The following is a 20,348-nucleotide window of genomic DNA, read 5'->3' on the forward strand; positions in this document are numbered from 1 at the left end:
TCATTAAGCCCAGTTTTTATGTCGGAGACATGAAATAACACAGACAGCCCAAAAAAAACATCCTGTTTTTGGGAGCTCAACAGGGTGTTTTTTGAAAAGCATGATATGAGGGAGAGAGAAGAGAGGGAAAATGCTTTTGTGGGTGTGGGGAGGGGAAGAGGAGGAAGAAGAGTGGGGGAGTTGGAGGCTGGAGGAGAAGTGGTTTCTGATTAATTTGAGATGGTTCTCCATGTGTTTCTGGCTTTTTTGATGGTGGTTCTTTCTTACTGTTTGCAGGCACAATTGGAAACAGTACCTCAGAAGATGCAAGAGTCTCCGCAGCAAGCCCTTCCGTGAAAGAAAAAATAATGAGTGTTTTTACTCGCTCCATTGCAGCTGCAAACTCATTCCCAGCTACACTTCATTGCATGTTCAATTGCATCTTTGGTAATCCCCTGAACTTTTGTGACTACCTTCTTTTTATCTTTATTTGAAAGAGCCTCGAGTTTGAGAAAGGCTAAGTGATGATAGATGTTTACAGTTTCTCATGCAGTGTGTAAGTGAAATTGCAAATGTAACGACCCTGCTATTGTCTTATAGACATTCAAAATTTTCTGGGATTTTTGGGCAATTGGGATTGGTGCATGCGTTAGGGTTTATACAAATTTGAGGTTCTTGTTTGGTGCTTGATGGCTTAGGTTTGTGAATTATAGCGTTTGATATTTATGTGAGATCTGGTGAATTTTTGCTGTGGCATCAGGTAGGGGTTGGGGATTATGTTGTAGAGTTTAAGTAGGAAGGTTGGATCTTGATTAGTGGCCCTATCAGTTGGAATGAGCTGTAATGGAGAGATGATTGGTGGACACATTGTGGAGAGGCTGAAAATAGGCAATGAAGAAAGAAAAGCACAATTACATTTCCATAAGCTATGGCTACAAAGGTGGATCTAACTCCTTGGGCATGCTCAGTCTAGAGTGCCTTAAAGCAAAATATAGTGTGTATATTAGCTTGCTTTTATAGAGGTAGTATGAGCTATATATATATTGTGAAATTGGTTTTGTGCCGTTAGGTTGATGACAAAGATATCCTTAATGAGATAAGCTGGTAGAAAGTGGTAGAAGTCTCTTAGGAATGCCATTGGGAACTGGAGTTAGCATGGGATATTCCATCGGCGTCTATGATGTTCGGTGAGATTTGAAAATCTAGAATATTCCACAAGGGTGTTTTCCATGTGGCACATATGCACTTCTACCAAGATAGCTACATATATCAAGTAAAGATTTATTATTTTGTGCTTGATGGTGCAGGTTTGTGGTGTAATCTGATTAGGTAGCAAGGAAATAAAAACTAAGGTATTCTTTGATGGCTCGAATAGTTTAGTGTATGTTTTTCATGATAGAAGTGCAGCTGACTGTTTCCACAGACAAAATCCCATGTCATAGGTCTTGGTAATTTGTGTTTTTTTGCTTCTACGTGTACCTGCTATAGTTGTTAGTGTGGCATCAATGCCAGGAAAAAAGGCATGAGGAGTTTTCTTGTATGTGCGGCCTATACAAGCATTAGATTGTCATTAATGGCATGATAAAAGACATTGAGCTCTTGGTTTTTACGCATGGATGAAAATGACGAAATCTTTAGGTTTAAATTTTAGGATGTTCGTCCGGCGTTCTGTTTATATTGACAATATTATCCCTGTCATGCTATAGAAAGTGTTGATCTAGTCCAAAGAAACACTGAGGCATAGTAGTTACATGTGCAAGGCTCCTTTTTGACGGAAGCTACTAAGAGATCAGCCATAATGTGAGGCGTTCTAATTTAACTTAGAGTGAAAAGTTTCCCCTATCTGTGAATGTATGTTCTGAAATCTGGCAAATAATGTCAAAGTCTTTCTAAACGTGACAGAGCCATATGGGTCTCTAAATGCCTGTGCCAACCCATTTAGTGTGTGATAAACCTTGCAAATGCCAGTCTATTATAAGGCGTTGTGTTTGAGTCAATGGCTGCTCGCCAATTGGGCTTTGAGTAAAAGAGCGTATCAGATTTCACGTGAGTTTAGTGATCATAGTAGATCAACAATAGGTAGCACTTGTTTCTTTTGGTAGAAGGCGCCAAGATCAAGTGGGATAAGTCAGTGGTGCTTCTCACAGATTATGACACAATGCCCATTTAGGGCCATTGTGTGAATAAAAATGAGTATCAGATTTCATGTGAGTTTAGTGATCATAGTAGCTCAACAATAGGTAGCAATTGTTTCTTTTGGTAGAAGGCACCAAGGTCAAGAGGGATGAGTTGGCATGTACCTTTGAAGATTATGACACACTTCCCATTTAGGCCTTACAGGGAATATAGGTTTGGTAGCTTGTATCTGGTGTTGCAAACCATACGAGTTAAAGACATGGTGAAACTCACCTTTGATACACCACATGCTTATTACTGCCAATTAACACTTTGCACAAAAGATAAATACCAAGTTCCGGCTAGAGTTTGAGAGAGAGAGATATATGTGTAGAGATACAACATAATAGATGCGCTAAGATATGGATATGTTGAGAGACTGACAGAAAGACAGATTAGAGTGAAGATTGAGAATGACACAATGTTGATCCGGAACAACTCACACATATGTGTCCTACCCCAAAGGCCTTCCAATGGGCACACAGCCGGTTTTCTTCTTCGACGCTTGGACCACACGGGAGTGGAGTCCTTCGATACTGAAAATTCAACAATTAGTCTTCAATCACTCGCCTTCTCGTGATCAATGCAATAGCACTTTATCATTGTGTGTGTGTGCGTGTGTGTGGAGGTGTATATGCATATACAGCCTCTGGGAAAAGGGCTGCTCTATGGAGAGATATTTCTTCTTATCCATGGACATCCAATGCACTTCTTTGTGGGGATTTTAACAACACTCCTGACCTGTATGATAGCAACACATGTAATTCGCATATGTTGCTTGTAGAAAGACAAGCAAGGGACCATCTCCTTGCTTCTACGCAAATGCTTGATTTATGGCGTTCCCTCCATCCGGATCTCCCGGGATTTACTTTTCAGCATACTACTCATCACTCATATTGTGCACGTCTAAATAGATGGTATGTTCTCCACAGACAACAGTATGACGACTTTGTGTGTGATATGAAAATGGATTGTGTTGGCCAGTGCTGCTGAATTTGTACTTTGGGCAATCACTTTGTGATAGGGCTTATCTTAAGCATCATGCCTTTCGAGATTTGATTTCTGGGCTTGTTCCTCCTTTGATTGCTCACATGCATCTTGATTTAGATGTCGCGTGGTTTCGCTTTGTCATGCGAGTGCAATCTGCTATTGTGGATTATGGCAAACAATACTTGCATTGGACTCGCGACAATGTTCAGGATGCCAAGCAAGTTTGTCAAGATTTGCAAGTATTGGCTGATTCCAGGCCGTTAACTGAATATGAATTATTGGAGTTGTGTGAAGCTCGAGTATGTATACAGCTTGATGAAAAACGAAAGCTTGAAAAATGGCAGACGCGTGCTCGCCAACGGGCTTTTGTTGATAAAGGATGTGCTTCTTAGCAATTTTTCAAGCATTTGCATCACACGAGGGTTTCTCAGGGTATTCGGCATGTGAAGCTTTCCTCGGATGATTGGACATCCTCTAAACATGAACTTGCTGATGCCACGGTCTCGCATTATAGACAGGCTTTTGCAGCTCCTCTTTGAGAATCGCCAGCGGTATGTCAAGCAAGACAGTGGCTGCTATCTCATGTACGACCGATCATCTCTTCTCGTGATGCATTGTCTCTTTAGGAACCTTTCACTGATTCAGAATTTCATAATGTATTGCTTTCGTTGGGCAGCTGGCGATCCCCTAGCTGGGATGGGCTTACTATGGAATTCTCTCTCTCTCTTTGGGAATCTCTAAAAGAGCCGTTACTTTTTATGATGAATGTTGCATGGGAGAAACAAGATTTGCCGGATTCTTGGAAAGAAGGCTTGCTTAAATTGTTGCGTAAGTAGGCATTTTGTGAGCATTTCACACACTGGAGACCGATTACGTTGATGTCTGTAGTGTATAAGATATTGGCCAGCCAGGCTGTTGGCTAACCGGATTAGGGATCATCTTTTTGAAGAATACATCAAGCTCAATATGGTTTCATACCACGTCGTCAGATCAATGATAACTGGCTAATGTTCTGATTGGCATAGAATATGCAAAATACACGCAATAGGATGTACTTGTGATGGAAGTTGATATAGAAAAGGCTTTTGACACTGTGCAATGGGACTACATTGTAGCCACGATGCGCTATCTTGGGTTTGGTCCTAAATTAGCCAATATTGTTTGTTTCTTGTATGCTCGCGTCATCTTCGGGGCTTCTTAATGGTGAGTTGACAGATTCCTGGCCTCTTGGTTGCTCGGTAAGACAGGGATGTCCCCTTAGTGCATTGTTGTATGCCATTGCCACGTACCCTTTGTTGATGTATCTGAATCACTTGACTTCTGTTGGGTGTCTTCATGGCCTGCAGTTACCGTCGGGGCGTATTTTCGTTGGGCACGCTTATGCTGACGATTCGTTGTTTACGCCCCGTAACTGCCAAGCTGATGTTCGAGTGATTATGGAAGCTCTGGATCTGTATGGGCTTGTGGCTGGTCTTCGAGTCAACTTGCGTAAATTGAAGCTTCTTCCTCTGAATTCTTGTGATTGGCATGAGTTGCTATGGCCAGGGGAGATTTTCCTCCGAATGTGATTGTGAGGCATTTGGGATATCAATTTTAAGATTAACATTTTCACTTTGTCCATCAGTTTGAGGATGATAAGAAGAAGAAAAATTTAGCTTAATGTTGGCATTCTTAATAGGACCCTCAAAAATAGGCTTGCAGTTTTGGAATTCTTGTCTCCCACTATATATTTTGGGAGTCCATGGCGCTTGAATACTTGAGAGAGATAAATGGTTGCCATTTTCTTTGGTCCCACTATCTTCTTCACTGCAATGAAGTATGCCATCTATTAAGCCTGTCCACAATGGTCCATATAGCATCACTTCCCACTTGGATCTTTGGCAAAACTGTATCAATATCCATTGCAATGCTTTCCCACGGCCTATGTGGAATAGGCAATGCCTACATAAATCTTGTGACTTTCCTCGATCAAACTTTACCTTCTGACATGTGATGCATTGTCGAATAAAACACGTCAATGTCCTTCCGTAAGGTTGGCCAATAGAAATTTCTCTGAAACATTTGTGTGGTAGGAAGAATGCCCCTGTGTCCTGCAAATGGAGGCGCAAGACATTCCTCCATAACTCGTTGCCTTAGTTGCTTCACAACGCAAAGGTGATGCTGAAACCTTCTCGTATTGAGTTAGACATCTTAATGTCTCCTTACTGCAAACAATATCATACTTGAGCAAAGTCTTCATCCGTACTGTATAATTCGTGCATGGGTGTGAAGTTAGTATGATATCCAATAGTGATGGCTCCAACTTGAGGTCTTCTTAACATAGCATCGGTCACCATGTTGTCTTTACCCTTCATGTTTTCAAGAGTGAAATGAAGCACGTACTAGAAATTTGCCCACCGCATATGCATAGGTAACAACTTCTGCTATGTGAGGAAGTAGTGCTCGGTTTTGACCACAAAAGTAGTGCCCAAAAGATAGTGCTTCCATATGGTAAATGCATGAAGCACAAAAAAAAACTCCTATTGATAGGCGGAGTAGTTTTTCTGTCCATCTTGCAACTTCCAACTCTCATAAGCAAAAGGTCTTCTATCCTGCATCAAGACATCACCAATGAATACATTTGAAGCATCACATTGTACTACGGAATCTTTGTCTAATTGGGAAGATGAAGAACAATATTCGTGCTAGCTTCTTCCTCAATCATTGGAAGACTCACTCTTCCAGCTACGTCCACACGGAGACGGCTCTCTTTTTGCACAATGCATGCAAAGGTGTTGCAATGTGTGCAAAGTAGCGAATGTATTGCTTGTATTAAGAATGAAGTCCAAGAAAGCTTCTTACTTCATGAATGTCCTTTGAAGTTGGCCATTCTGCAATGGCTTTGACTTTGGCAAGATCCATCATCCTTACACTTGCTCAAATGATGTGTTTGAGATACTTTATTTCTGTAGAAAGAATTCACTATTTTTTGGCATAACAATAAAGCTTGTGAGTCTGCAATTCTTGAAACACAATTGCCAAATGCTTCTTATGCTCCTCTTCATTGGATAACAAGATGATGATGTCATGAAAGAAAGCTCCACAAAACTTTGATGAAAAATGCGATCCAGCAATCAGTTGAAAGTAGCTTCCGCTCTTCAAATCAATTCGGCTGAAAACTGAAGCTCCACTACGTGTATCCAAGATATCATCGATTCTTGGAATTGGGTTAAGGCTCAATAATCCACATACATGCGGAAAGAGCCGTCGTTCTTTTGCACAAGCAAGACCGGTGAACAATAAGAAGAATGGCTATGTTGAACCATGCCTTTCTCTTAAATTTCATTTACTTGCTTCATGATTTCTTCGCCTTGTGAGGCTCACACGATGGGCAACTTGATTGGGAGTTGAGACACTTAGAATAAGATCTAGTTTATGATCTTACGGCTTTTCAGGTGGAAGCTCATCTGGAATAGATTCACTAAAACAATCCTTGAATTGTTTCACAAAAACTCATATGTCCAACATTTTGATCACTTTTAGGTTCAATTTCTTTTGCAAACACCAAGTAACTGCACATAGTCATTTTTATTGCTTTCTTGATTTGTACATGACCAACAAGTGGAATGGAGTTCTTCAACCCCTATATCAATCACACCGTTCTTTCCTTTGTGTGAGAACTTGAAGCAAGTTAGATCATGACTTGTAATTGTAGCTCAAGTGCCAATTGGCAATCCGGCGTGTGTAATCATTCACATGAAGCAACATATCGTGCGGCTAATCATGAGGGTCCATATGGATGACCAAAACTGTTGTAAAAACTAGAGAAATGAGTTGATCTCACCATACTTGCGATTGACGTGGACGATGAGCCAAGCGTCGTGCCCTCAAGATAATTCTCTTCCTAAGGTCTATAGTGCACTCAAAAAATGAAAGAGGGGCTTGTTATGTCCCGCTTACAAGAGAGGGGATCTAGTCTATGACACCGACGGGGATGGGTGTCCACTGCCCGGGCGGATGTAGTGTGAACCCAGCCAGTGTGGCCGGCCACTTTTATAAAAGGAGGCCAAGGCCTGATTTGTATCTATCAACCCCCACATCCATAGATACAAATGAGGCCTTGGCCTCCTTTTATAAAAGTGGCTGGCCACACTGGCCGGGTTCTCACTATGTCCGCCCGAGCAGTGGATGCCCATCCTGTCTGTGTCATGGACTAGATCCCCTCTCCTGTAAGCAGGACATAACAAGGCCCCATCAGCCTCTAAAGAAGGGCATTGTCACTTACTGGGATCCCAGTCCAACCTCAGCTAGTGACTGTCCATGTCATATCCACAACCTCCAAAGTGGTGCCTCCTTCGCATTGGAAACAAGGTCAACACAAGAGCGCCTCTCCAAAGAGCCCACCGCTTGAACAGGTTGCCAGTGAGCATCCAATTATTGATCAAGAGGTACCTCACCCTGAGAATCCAATATGACGTGATAGCCATGATGACCAGCATTTGCAATGCCAAACACTTGTGTCCCATGCTGCACAACAATCGGTTCTCCAGAGTGAGGGTGAAACGCTCACCAACCCGTGTTGAGCAGGTAAAGTAATTGATTTCCCATTGTAGCCATGCCAGCTTTGGCTGGTGGTTCTCTCCAGTATGTTTCTATGTTGTGCTTTTCAAGCTTTTGAACTGCTTTATGATTGTTTTTCGATATTTGTGACCAGCGAAGAAATTTTCTTTTTAAAACCAAGAATGCTCTCCAACAATCAAAGAATGCTCAAAGCAAGTGTGCTTTTGATGTTTTTTTTTGAAGAGGATGAGCTCTCAATCCCAGACCAATCATCAGCTATGGAATCTTGCTTCTCCAAGTTATTTTGTCACAAGTGTATGCCCTCTTCTGTCCATGTAGTGTCAATGCTGTTTATACATCTATGCGCGGTGTGGAATTTACCCTGCTTTCCACTTGTGTTTGTGTTTTTCTTGTGGGCTTGCTCTTTGGTGCATAAGAGCTATCTCTACTACTACTTCATGGAGCTTGGGAAAATACTGAGACCCACATGGGGAGACTCCACTTTTTTCCTTATGAAGGCTTATGTAGGGTGACCTTCGTTTTCTTATTGAAGGCCATAAAAAAACTCCCCTTTTCTTTCTACATTTACACAAATAGTTGTCCTCCTTCTGTGTGTGTGTGTTTTGGGGGGGGGGGGGGGGGGGGGGGGGGGGGGTCGCCGAAGGCAGTGGTGGGGGGCCAGTAGGCTGGTCTGGGACCACTGGTGATTGTTTGATGCTCTTAATACTCTCTTTCAGTTGCTATCTTTGGAGTGTTAGTGTTGTTTAAACATGTTGCAGTCATATGAGAGAGGAGTTACTTTTCCAAAGGTAGAAGTTTGGACAGCCCTTTAATGGAATGGAGATAACTGAAGTCAGATTTGTACAACCAAGTCTCAGATTTAAGCTCTCTCCGAGATCCACATGTAATGTTTGTCTGGTTTTGTAACATCATCTATATTCTACAAAGCTTCCCTTGAAGAAAAGCTCAAAAAGGAAACTAACCAACTGGAGGCCATGGTGCATGCTATGATGGTTTAGTATCTCAACCTGTTGTAGCACTTTCATGAGACTTGCAAGAGGGCCTACATGATGTTCTGCCAATGGTGGTGATCAAGAGAACATCAAATCGACCATATGATCAAAAGACAGTGGCCGTGAGATCAGAGAAGATGCCATTTTGTATGGAACACTATGAAGAGCTGATAGTAGTAATACTAAAAGCCTTGTGGGGCCTTGGCTACTGTGATCCTCAATAGTGTGTGGTTTCTCCATTCAACCCCTGATGTATTGCCCCCACCCTCCAGATTATTTTATAGCGTTTTTGTTTTGTACCTTTTGTCCTTTTTTTGGATAGCCAGAGGGCACACGGATGCACATCCATCTGTCTCATGGGCCAACTTTGGACACTAGAAGACGTTAATAAAGCTTTCTTTCTTCCTTTCCTTCCATCTTGGCTGCAAATAGTAAGAATGGGGTGATCGTGTATGTTTGACCTATGCTTAAACATGCATCACCAGCACTAATCTTTGGAGTAGAGGCACATTCTCAACGGTGACACGGTCTATATCAAGCCTACTTTCCACTGGTGCTATGTAGTACGGCCTCTTACTAGGCGTTTCATGGTTCTAGAGTCTTAGTTTCCCACTTTGGAGTGTGGTGGCTTAGTCTTTGTGCGTGTCCCGAAGAGAATCAGAAAAGGTTGGATTCCATGTCAAGAAAGTTGTTCTTTGTCAGCTAAAATGCGGAGTCTGTTGGCTTCTTGGCTTCATGACCAAAGCAGCAGGTCCATAGTGGTGACTTTTGAGCCACGATATCATACATGATGAGACATTTATTGCACCTTTGGAGGAGGTTCAGAAAAGCTCACAATGGTTCTTGCTTTTCTTTCTTTCCTTCATGTTGCAAAGAAGGACCTATATCTGTCTATTGATAGGCCCTGATACACATATTGTTCTCTTTGACTTGCTATTGACAAAAATGTTTGACAATTGTTTCTCCTGTGGCTGATAATGATTCGATCGCTTTACTTGCAATGTACATTGTAAGGAAATATGTGAGAGTGCTGAAATTTAAAGCCAAACAAAACATGGGTCGCTAGAAAGAATTACAAACTTATCATGTAATGAAACTAAGAGAGCTGCTACTGCCCAACCCATCAAATGGTTTCTTTTCTGTGACGTGTTTTTTGTGATGATGGGGTTATGGGGCGTGCGGAAACATACAGATAAACTTCTATTGACTATATGGCTGCTTAAAGACAAATCCATGAGCACCCTAATGCTTTTCTTGTTTACATTTTTGTAGGAACAGAGTCATATCCAAGATTAAAGCAGTTTGGCATGGAGTTTGCTGTTTGGGTGTTTAAACATGTAAATACTTCTTGCACTCGTGCATTTTCCAGCTGCTTTCCCATTAAAGTACCTTGTTTTGCCCTCTCCTTTGAGACGTCCTTTAAAGCTGTTGTACATTCAAGCAAGATTCACAGCTACTGTCAGACAAAAGTGCATGCTTTTTCTCATGTTTGATGGGAAGCACAATAATAAACTCAAAAATCGTACTTACCCTTTGTTTGCACAAGTGGCATTGCTTTACCGAAGAATAAAGAAAGATTAGATAGAACGTACATCTGAATATAAATTAAGTCTGGGTGATTGGTTGCATCTTTTTGCAGGCTAGAGATGAACAGATGAAGCCCATGGCACCCATCATTCTTAGTGGAGTTTTAAAGCTACTTGATAGTCCACCTCCTGGTGAAGGAGGTTGGTGCATCAATTTTCAAGTTTCTGATGGACAAATTGCTCAAGATTTACTTTAAAATTTTGGTTAATAATGTATTGGTTTCTTTGGACGTCATTTTACTTAATCTACCTTTGGCACTTCCAAGTTGTCAATGTGAATCGATTTTTGTTTGTGCTACGTGTTGGTGGTAAAAGGAATCTTCGTGAATGCATGCCACAGATGCCTCGATGAAACGATTACGAATGTTTGCATATCAGTCAGTTGGGCAGCTAGGAAAACGGGCTCCTCACCTTTTCAGGTAAACCTTTGTAGTTATTCTGAAGTGCTGTGAAGATAGTTAAGAATGCAAGAACTCCGGTTCTTATGCTAAATGCTTGATCAAATATTATTCCTTACAATACTGTTTTTTTGGGGCCTATTCCTTACAATGCTTCTTCATATTTCACACCTTTAAACAACTTTTGACTGGCAGAAGACCCCTCTCCCAGTGCCAAGCAAGTCCTCTTAGAACGCTTCTCTTATTTTTACAAGAAAATGATGAGAAGAGAGTAGATAGGTTTGACTAGAGAGGGGGTGTTAGGAGTTAGTGATGTGGCACCTGCTACGTGTGTCATCTCTGGTATCTCCAATGAGGGCGGGCGTGAGTGTAGGCTGTTTTCTGGATGTGCCTGGCCTCATGGAAGGGAGTATGCCAGCCATGTTTTGCCCAGTGTTGAGGCTAGTAGACGTGTGTGCATATGTGAGAGCATGTGGCTCTGCCGTGTGACCCAGCCCCATCCTTATATAAATACATGTATTTATAAGTAATTGAGTTGAGGGGGCTCGAGCAGCCCCTTGGGGCAGGTATCTAAACTCATTCCTATGGCTTTGTCTTGTGGAAAAAGAAAGATAGTTGAACCTATTGATAGAAAATCTCATAGGAGGACTTTTCTTTGAAGACTTTCAATCTGTACAAACTCTCTAAAACATCTATAGGAATAGCGCCTTTTGAACTAGTCTATGGGCTTAACACAGTACTTCCGATGGAGTTTCTCCTCCCTACCTTGAGAGAAGGGGCTCCATAGGAATGGATTGACCATGCTTTCTCTAGGTGGTTCGCGGAGCTTCAGAAACTTAATGAAACCAAATTAAAATCTACGATCTCTGGAGTCATGACAGAAACTCAGTACGCTGAACTTTGTGTTGATGTATGCTCATGTGTGTGTGCGTGTGGTGTGTGTTGTGTTAAGGAGCATATGTTAGTACCTAGTTCTACACCCACTATTGGGCACTGACGACGTTAGTGGGGATGTCGTTATATTTAGTCAATACTATGCATGATGGAGCTGATGGTTATATTGTCTTGTGGGTGACTGGTGACTACCATGGGTCTATACCTTGCACTTTCCTTCAAGGGTGAATCTGGGCTTATCCTGGATTCATCTAGGTATATGTAAAAATCTATGATCTAAAGAGTTTCTTGTGAGGAGTCACAATTTATAGCTGGTGTTTCATTTTAACTCTATTGCAGTGACAATTGGTCCCCTAACAAGTTTGGGCTGCACCGTTGTGCTCATCTTGCTTCTATTATATCAAAGCATCCACAGAACACTCTTCTGTCTGCCTTCTGCAGTGTTGTTGCTGTGCTAGGAGCTGGCCTATTACACTTACTAAGGGCTGATGCTAAAGTGGAAGTTTTTTTTTTGGGCGTGGGGGGGGGGGGGGGGGGGGTTGGTTTAGCTTGGCGGGAAGGGGGGGACTTGCAAGACCTGCAGAAGATTGAAACGGCCACCATAGTGATCCCCTGTGGAACCAACAGGTGCTGCAAAGGTATGTACTCAGCTAAGAGATGGGGAGGTAGCAAGGGAAACACCCTAGAGGGCAGCCAGCTCGTCAGTAATCCTAATGAACCGCTTCTGGCAAGTGGCTGGAAAAGAGACGAAGAACTACTGAGCTCTCCACAATTTTAGCACTGAGGACCTCGAAACAAATTGATAATAACTTAAACTGAACTGAGATTCAACAAATCGAAGTAAGATGGTACGTACACAGCTAAGAGATAAGGAGGTAGCAAGGGCAGCACCCTAGCCAGCCTGCCCTAAGGCGGCCACCTCCTCAGTCATCCTAATGTAGTGACTTCTAGGGAGTGGTTGGAACATAGACGGTGAAGTACTGAACTCTCCACACTTTGAGCACTCTAGGACCTCAAAACAAATAGAAAATAATTAACTAGAACTGAACTGAAATTTAACAAAGTGAAGGGAGATGGAGAAGAAGATGTTGGAGCAGGATCCTCCATATACGAGTCAGTGGCCCTGAATAGCCACAATGAGACCCTGATGGGTTAGTTCTTTGATGCATTTGTGAAGAGAAGACTCTCTGATCTTCGTGATGAAGCAGAATACAAATAGAAGTCTTACATGTGTCTAACTGTGATACCCCCAAGGGTGCTTTTATAGTCCCAAATTCAGGGCAGCCTTCTTACTCCCAAGAGCACACCCACGCGCACACACACACTAGCGTAATCAAAATTGGACGCAAAAAAAAACATGTCCCCCCCCCCTCCCTCCCTCCCTCCCTTGTCTGTTGCCGCGGCGGGTTCTTTACTTTCTTATATATATATATATATATGTAAGAGAGAGAGAGAGAGAGAGAGAGAGAGAGAGAGAGAGAGAGAGAGAGAGAGAGAGAGAGAGAGAGAGAGAGAGAGAGATGAAATGAAATGAAATGTTATATTAACGTCTTCAAAAGGCCAAAGTGACCTATGAGACCAGAAAGTTACAAGGTGGTGGATCTGATACAAAGTCAGAGTAACAAAATAACAACAATACAAAACAAAGATATATACTATGGGATCTTAGCTTGGTCGATGTGAACTAAGCAAAAATGGGCGGCTTGCTGGGATAGCTAAATCACAGGAGATCTAGCATTGGTTGTTGGCGGATCTCATCAATCTCCTCCATGGTTAGTAGTCTGACGGGGCGTCGTGCATGCCTGGCCAGAGTGCTCCGAATCTTCTGATGTAGCCTCCGTCGATGCTGTGTAGTACTCCGCAGTCGTGGGCGCCTGAATTTCCCCAGTTCAGTCGCTCGGTCGATTAGTGTGCCTCTGGTGTGAGACGAGAGGGAGCTCTGTTGTGGGAGTGGCTCCTGCGGCTGTCCCGTGTCTGCTCTGAAGAAGTCTGTGATCTGTCTTTGAGACTGGCTAGCCTCGCCACTCATCAGGCTATCTCTGTGTCTGCGGAGCTCGAACAAAACAAACCGAGGCATCTTTGATGCTCGTATCCCATGACTCTTGAGAGTGGTCCAAAACCCTCTCTAAACAAGCAATGGAAGTGGCCTCGTATCTCGTAGTAGACGGGGCAGCGGCATGTGTAGTGCAACTCTGTCTCAGGCTCCATGTCACACAAGGGGCATGTCCTGGCCTCTGTTGGCACTCCGCTGTATCTCCCAGTCTCAATCCGAAGCTGGTGAGAAGATGTGCGTAACTGGCCAATAGCATATCGTATCCCATGAGACAAGTGGGTGTCCGTGTATCTGGGTCTCGTCACAAAACCATCCTCTGTAAGCTGGAGAAGATGGTCTCTATAGAAAGCCATCTTCGTGCCCAATTCCTGTGCTGGCTGTATCCATGTCCTCTTGGTGTCTAGCTGGGTCAGGTCTTGGCGGATGAGCTTGGTGATCTCTGACTGTGTAAGAGTGGGAGATGGTGCATCCAATGAGTACTGGAATGGTGGCAGACTGTCTATGCTGAACCCATGCGCTTGAAACCATGATGCCATCTTCCCATACCAGCATGCTGTATCTCCTTGCATGGCTAACTGTCGAGAGGACTCAAGTGCAATGCGAGCATATCTGTCTCTAGGAAGTTCCCATGTGCGGTTTATGAAGGAGACTGATCTGGTGAGCGCCTCAACCACTAGTGGGGGGGCCGCTAGCTCTGCTCGGATAATGGCCCGTGGTATTGATGCCTTGGCTCTAATCAGCCGCGAGATCATAGAGACGAGACCTTTCCCCATCCATCAGTGCGACCCGGCCTCCTGTGGTGATCCAATGAAGGTCCCCATATCTCAGCTCCATAGAGCAATGCAGAAGCCACCAAAGTGTGAAAGAGCCAGACCTTCGTCCGGGGCTCCTGAAACTGAACCTACGAACACATCCTCTCCAATCTACCCAATGTTGCGTGGGCTCTAGTCAGTCTGGTCTCTGCTGCTCTTCTGAGTGAGAATGCAGGTCCGCTAAAAACCACTCCAAGGTAAGTGTAAGCATCTGTGTACTCCACAGTCTCCTGGCCGTATGTGAATGTAGGTGCTGACCTACTGATCCACTGTGGGGTGGTATTAAACACCATAACCTTGGTTTTATCAAGGTTGACAGACAAACCACTTTCGTGGGCAAACCTATTTAAAGCATCCAATTGACGTTGCATTCCCTCTGGAGATTCGGAGATCAACACAATATCATCAGCATATAACAAAAGTGGAATCCATGTCCCTGCCAACTGTGCACCTCTATCACAATCGCTCTCAATGTAGTTAGAAACCTCATCCACATACATACCGAAAAGAGTAGGAGAGAGCGGGTAGCCCTGCTTCACCCCAATAGTGGAGTGAACCGGTGTAGAAAGTCCCGCAGGGGTGCGTACATGCCCTACTACTGATCTGTACAATGCCATGATCCCCCAAATGAGCTTTGTGGGTACTCCCATCTCTTGTAATCTGCGCATCAATCTAGCTTTGGGTACTGTGTCAAAAGCTTTACGGCAGTCCACAAAGCTACAATAGATCCGTCTCCCATGAGATCTACCCTTCTCGATGATGGCCCTGAGTGTCAAGATATGGTCAAGAGTAGAGAAGCCTCTCGTGAACCTTGCCTGCCCAGCTGCATGCATTCCTTCCCTCTCTGCCCATCTACTCAACTGTTGCTCAAGAATGGATGCATACAACCGTGCGAGTGTGTGTCCAATCATGATAGTGCGATAATTCCCAGGCTCCATGGGGTGTCCTGACTTGAAGATAGGTACAATCGTAGATAGGCTCCAAGTGTCCGGTAGGCCCTCACATGTGGCACGGTTAAACATAACTGCTAGAAGCTCTACTAGTAGGTCTTTGGCATGCATGAAATGCTCAGCGACTAAGCCATCATGATCATATGCTGTCCCAGTCCTCATCCTGTCAATGGCTTTCTTCACTATCTCAGCGGTGAAAAAAGCACATGTGTGTGGGCATGGATCGGGGGGTTGGGAACGGGTGGTTGTCCATATACTGTGTACAAAGATGATGCGTACTGACCCCAAGTCTCTGTGGGGGTAACAGCAGAGGGGGGGGACTGCTCATGAAAGAGCTGCCACGCCTCACGCGAGTCCTGACTCAAGAAAAGCTGGTATAGATCCTGCTCGAGTCGAGCCAAAAAAAAGCCCTCTTCTTCCGCCGCACCAGGCGTCGGAAGTCAATTTGTGACTGTTTGTGAGTGACGTCCCCCAAAAGCACCTCCCTCTGAAGTCTAGCTCTAGTCTGGCGGCACTCCTCATCGTACCAGCTGTTCTGAGGCATGCTCCCTGATCGGCGTCTCTGCTCAGGCTGTGTGTGTGGGTATGCCTCTGCTGCTGCATCATGTAATGTCTGTGTCAGTATAGTAGTTAGCTCCTCCAGAGGTCTCCCTGGGTCCTCAGTGCATAGGCCTCTGTAGATCCCGTCTATGTATATTGAATCTGTCTCTCGTGTGAAGGTGTAGCGAGTAGGGGTTGCTACCCGTGGCTTGTGTGCTGCACTTAATTGGAAGGAGATGGTCATCGACACAAGAGCATGATCCGCTGCCACCCCGACCGGTCTGGGCCCAACTGTGAGATCTTGGATACTAGAGATGAGATTCAGCTGTGCCATGACATAGTCCACTGTGCTGGCTCCATGTCTGTGTGGAAAGCATGTAAAACCTCCCGCAGCAGGAAATCTCTGTAGGCCATTCAAGATGGCCAATCCATGTGCGGTGCCCACGTGTGATAGTCTGGACAGGCCCGTCTCTACAACATCTAGCTCTCTCAGCATCTCCGCCGAAGTATCATAAAACACTGTTTGGTGATGGGCAGTCCTAGCATTGAAGTCCCCTAGAATGATAATGTCACCATCTCTAGAGAACTCCAATATGTCATCATCCAAAATAGAAAAGGGGGACTGTCCTCTGGGTGATGCATAGACTGATGTACTCGAGGGAAAGTAGCAAATAGCAATGTAGAGATATCTGCTTGTCTCTGCTTTCAATCTCACCCACATGTACCTAGCCTGCTCATCCCTACGGGCTATATGTATCAATGGCTTCAGATCCTCTCTAAATAACACTGCCACTCTCCCCGAGCCCCGTCCTCTGTGCTCTGAGCGTGTCTCTTGTCTGTAAGCTGTCTCCCACCTGTATCCACTAATGTGAGGCATGGATTGCCCAGGGGCTTGGTGTGTCTCAGAGTAAAGATGATGTCTCTTCTAGTAAAGCTATCCTCAAAAGCACCCACATCAAGGCGCATAGATCCATTACAGTTCCAGGTAGCCACTTTGAGTGTGGTCCCATAAGTCTCGCACCGTCATGTGGAGCGTGGCTCTAGTATTACCACTCTTCCATCTCGGTAAAAGGCAATCTTGCCTTTTCCCCTTGCCGCTCTAATCTCCGGCATTACTTCCTGCATATGAGCGATCTGCGAGAGGGTGAGATTATCCCCGAGAAAGATGCTCGTCTCTTTAGGAGTTGGTCTTTTCTTCAAGAAGGATTTCTTCGCTTCCATAGAGGGAAAACGGAGAATGAGTGCTCTTTTTTTTGAAGTTTCCCCACTGCTTGTATTTTTCTTTATGTTGCCCACTGTCCAGGCTCTTGTGTGCGTCGGCTCATGAACCCCCATCAAGGCCATGAGTTCTTTTACCTCTTCGTCCACATTGCCTTTGTCTTTAAGCCCGCAAATTCTCACATGTAGAGCGTGCACCCGTCTTCTTTGCTCCTCCTCTAGTGTCTGATTAATGATAGTGGGTGTGGATGTGGACGTTATCTCCTTGCCTTTTCCTTTCTTGGCCACCTTGATCCATTTCTCGGCTTCATCCGCCTTCTGTTGAGTTTTGGTAAGAACATCCACCCAAGAAGTCGTCATCTCTTTGTGTTGCTCTTCTCCCTCTTTGATGGCCGGCACTTACTCCTTGATCGTGTTGATTTCTTCGATTACTGAGGGTTGCAGTTCGCCCTCTTCCAGTGTGTTTCTTGATCGTGCTTCGGCGAGATCTTTCTTGAGTGACGCAATCTCTTCATCCTGAGTCGTCACTCGGTCTTCCAGTGTATTTATCTTGCTCTCTTGGATCAGCACGCGTCCTTCGAGCATTTTTATTGTGCCCAAGAGATTGCGGTTCATCTTGGTAATGGTCTCCGTCATTTCCTCTTTGCACTTTAGAATGGCATTCTCTAGGGGGTCGGCTTTATCGTTCAGCTTCCTCATGTTTGATCGCAGTCTGAAAAAGAACCACTAAGCGCACGTGTGCATCCACACTAGCAACGGGTGTGGTAGCTGGGCGAGTGGGGGAACGCGAGGAACGCGAGGAGGTATGGCAGGGGAGGGGCAGCGCAAGGGAGTGGCAAGTGGATAGTAATGTACTTCGGATAGTAATGTATTTGTTCACTTCAGTTCAACTCAGTCTGGCCTTCCAAAATGCTTCAAACCAGTCCATTTTCCTCTTCCTCTGTAAATTCTCGGTTTTTGCAGACCTGTAAGAAGGGGGAAACGGAGCAAAAATGGAGCAAACCTGGCTGCTAAGTATTGACTGTTGTGCAGCAGAAACCCTAAAACAGCAGGCGAAACCCTAAAAGCAACAGGGCAAAACCCTAAAAATGCAGAAAATAGAGATTCGAAACCCTAAAACAGCAGGCAAAACCCTAAAAATGCAGAAAACAGAGATTCGAAACCCTAAAACAGCAGGCGCAACCCTAAAAATGCAGAAAACAGAGATTCGAAAACCCTAAAACAATAGGCGAAACCCTAGAAACATCAGGGCGAAACCCTAAAAATGCAGAAAACACACATACACACACACACACACACACACACACACACACAGAGAGAGAGAGAGAGAGAGAGAGAGAGAGAGAGAGAGAGAGAGATGAAATGTAATATTAACGTCTTCAAAAGGCCAAAATGACCTATGAGACCAAAAGGTTACATGTGGTGAATTTAATACCATGTCTGGGTACAAAAAGTACAAAGAACTGAAAAGAAATTAGTGGGTAGGGGTGGGGTGAAAGCTGATACAAGGGGAATACAAAGGGTGAGCTGATACAATGGAGCTCTTTGACAGTCGGGGCATCATATACATATACATCAGTATTCGGGGCGGCTTCTATGCCACGCCAGTATCGTAAAGATCCTCTGTCGCAATCTGCGTCGATATCGAGAGGGCCCTCTCATCCGTGGGCGATGGGACCGCCCCAACTCTATCGCCCGATCAAGCAGTATGCCTCTGGTGCCTCTCGTGTTGTTATGTTATGGGGGTTGCTTGAACTCCTCTGTCTGTGACTGAAAGAAATTTGTAATCTTTCGCTGTCGCTAGATCTCTCTCATTGTGCCCCTCTTCAAGAGGTCCTCTCTGTGTTTGCCAATCTTCAGTAAGTATAATCCGAGGCATCTCTGATCCCGGTATTTCATGACTCTAGAAAGTGGCCCAAAACCCTCTCTGAATAGACAATGAAAGCGGCCTCGTATCTCATAGTTTACTGGGCAGTGACATATGTAATGTAGCTCTATCTCTGGCTCTAGTTGGCAAACCTGACAAATCCTGGACTCAGCGGGTACTCCTCTAAATCTGCCTATCTCGATCTATAGCTGATGTGAGGATGTGCGTATCTGACCAATAGCACATCGTATCCCGTGGGATAGATGAGTATCCATGTATCTTGGTCTAATCACAAAACCATCCTCCGTGAGTTGGAGAAGATGCTCTCTATAGAAAGTCATCTTCGTACCTAGCTCATGTGTAGGTTGTATCCATGTCCTCTTCGTATCCAACTGAATCAAGTCCTGTCTGATGAGCCTGGTAATCTCTACCCTTGTGAGGGGGATGGAGGGTGCATCCAGAGAGTACTGAAATGGGGTTAGCCGGTCCATACTAAAGCCATGTAACTGAAACCAAGATTACATCTCTGCATACCAACATGATCTATCTCCCTGCAATGCCAGCTCTCGCGAAGACTAGTGCTAATCGAGCATATCTGTCTCTAGGGAGAGCCCAAGTGCTATGCATAAATAAAAGAGAGAAATGAAATGAAATGTTATATTAACGTCTTCAACAGGCCAAAGTGACCTATGAGACCAGAAAGTTACAATGTGGTGGATCTGATACAAAGTCAGAGTGAGAGTAACAAGATGACAAAAATGAAAATGAAATGACAAATGTCGCAATAAAATACTATGGAATCCTAAACTACTAGGTGTGAACTAAGCAACTAGCTTGGGGGGGGGGGGAGAGAGAGAGAGAGAGAGAGAGAGAGAGAGAGAGAGAGAGAGAGAGATCAAATATTATATTAACGTCTTCAAAAGGCCAAAGTGACCTATGAGACCAGAAAGTTACGATGTGTTGGATCTGATACAAAATCAGAGTAACAAGATGACAAAATGACAGAATGACAAAAAAAAATACTATGGAATCTTAAATTGCTAGGTGTGAACTAAGTAGCTAAACAGGTTGCTGGGATAGCTAGATCACAGGAGATCCAGCATCGGTCGCTGGCGGATCTCATCAATCTCCTCCACGGTCAGTAGTCTGACTGGGCGTCGTGCATGTCGAGCCAAAGTGATCCGAATCGTCTGATGTAGCCTCCGTCGATGCTGTGTAGTCCTTCGCAATCGTGGGCGTCTGGATCTCCCCAGCTCAGTCGCTCGGTCGATCAGTGTGCCTCTGGTGTAAGGCGACGAGCTCTGTTGCGGTAGTAACTCCTCTGGGTGTCCAGT

The 20,348-nt window shown here is 44.4% G+C and overlaps 1 protein-coding gene across 3 annotated transcripts in view; it reads left to right on the plus strand.

The window, feature by feature from the left end:
• The window catches only part of LOC147461881 (ARM repeat superfamily protein), a 247,357-nt gene that overhangs the window by 44,689 nt on the left and 182,320 nt on the right, over window positions 1-20,348 (plus strand). For all 3 annotated transcript variants that reach the window (XM_086509347.1, XM_086509349.1, XM_086509348.1), the window contains 4 exons: window positions 277-426; window positions 9,969-10,033; window positions 10,336-10,423; window positions 10,623-10,701. In XM_086509347.1, coding sequence (XP_086365473.1) covers window positions 277-426; window positions 9,969-10,033; window positions 10,336-10,423; window positions 10,623-10,701 — 382 coding nt within the window. The remainder of the gene's footprint in view (window positions 1-276; window positions 427-9,968; window positions 10,034-10,335; window positions 10,424-10,622; window positions 10,702-20,348) is intronic.

Source organism: Adiantum capillus-veneris, chromosome 3, assembly GCF_014529385.1.
Source record: "Adiantum capillus-veneris isolate H3 chromosome 3, ASM1452938v2, whole genome shotgun sequence".
NCBI classification, from domain to species: domain Eukaryota; kingdom Viridiplantae; phylum Streptophyta; class Polypodiopsida; order Polypodiales; family Pteridaceae; genus Adiantum; species Adiantum capillus-veneris.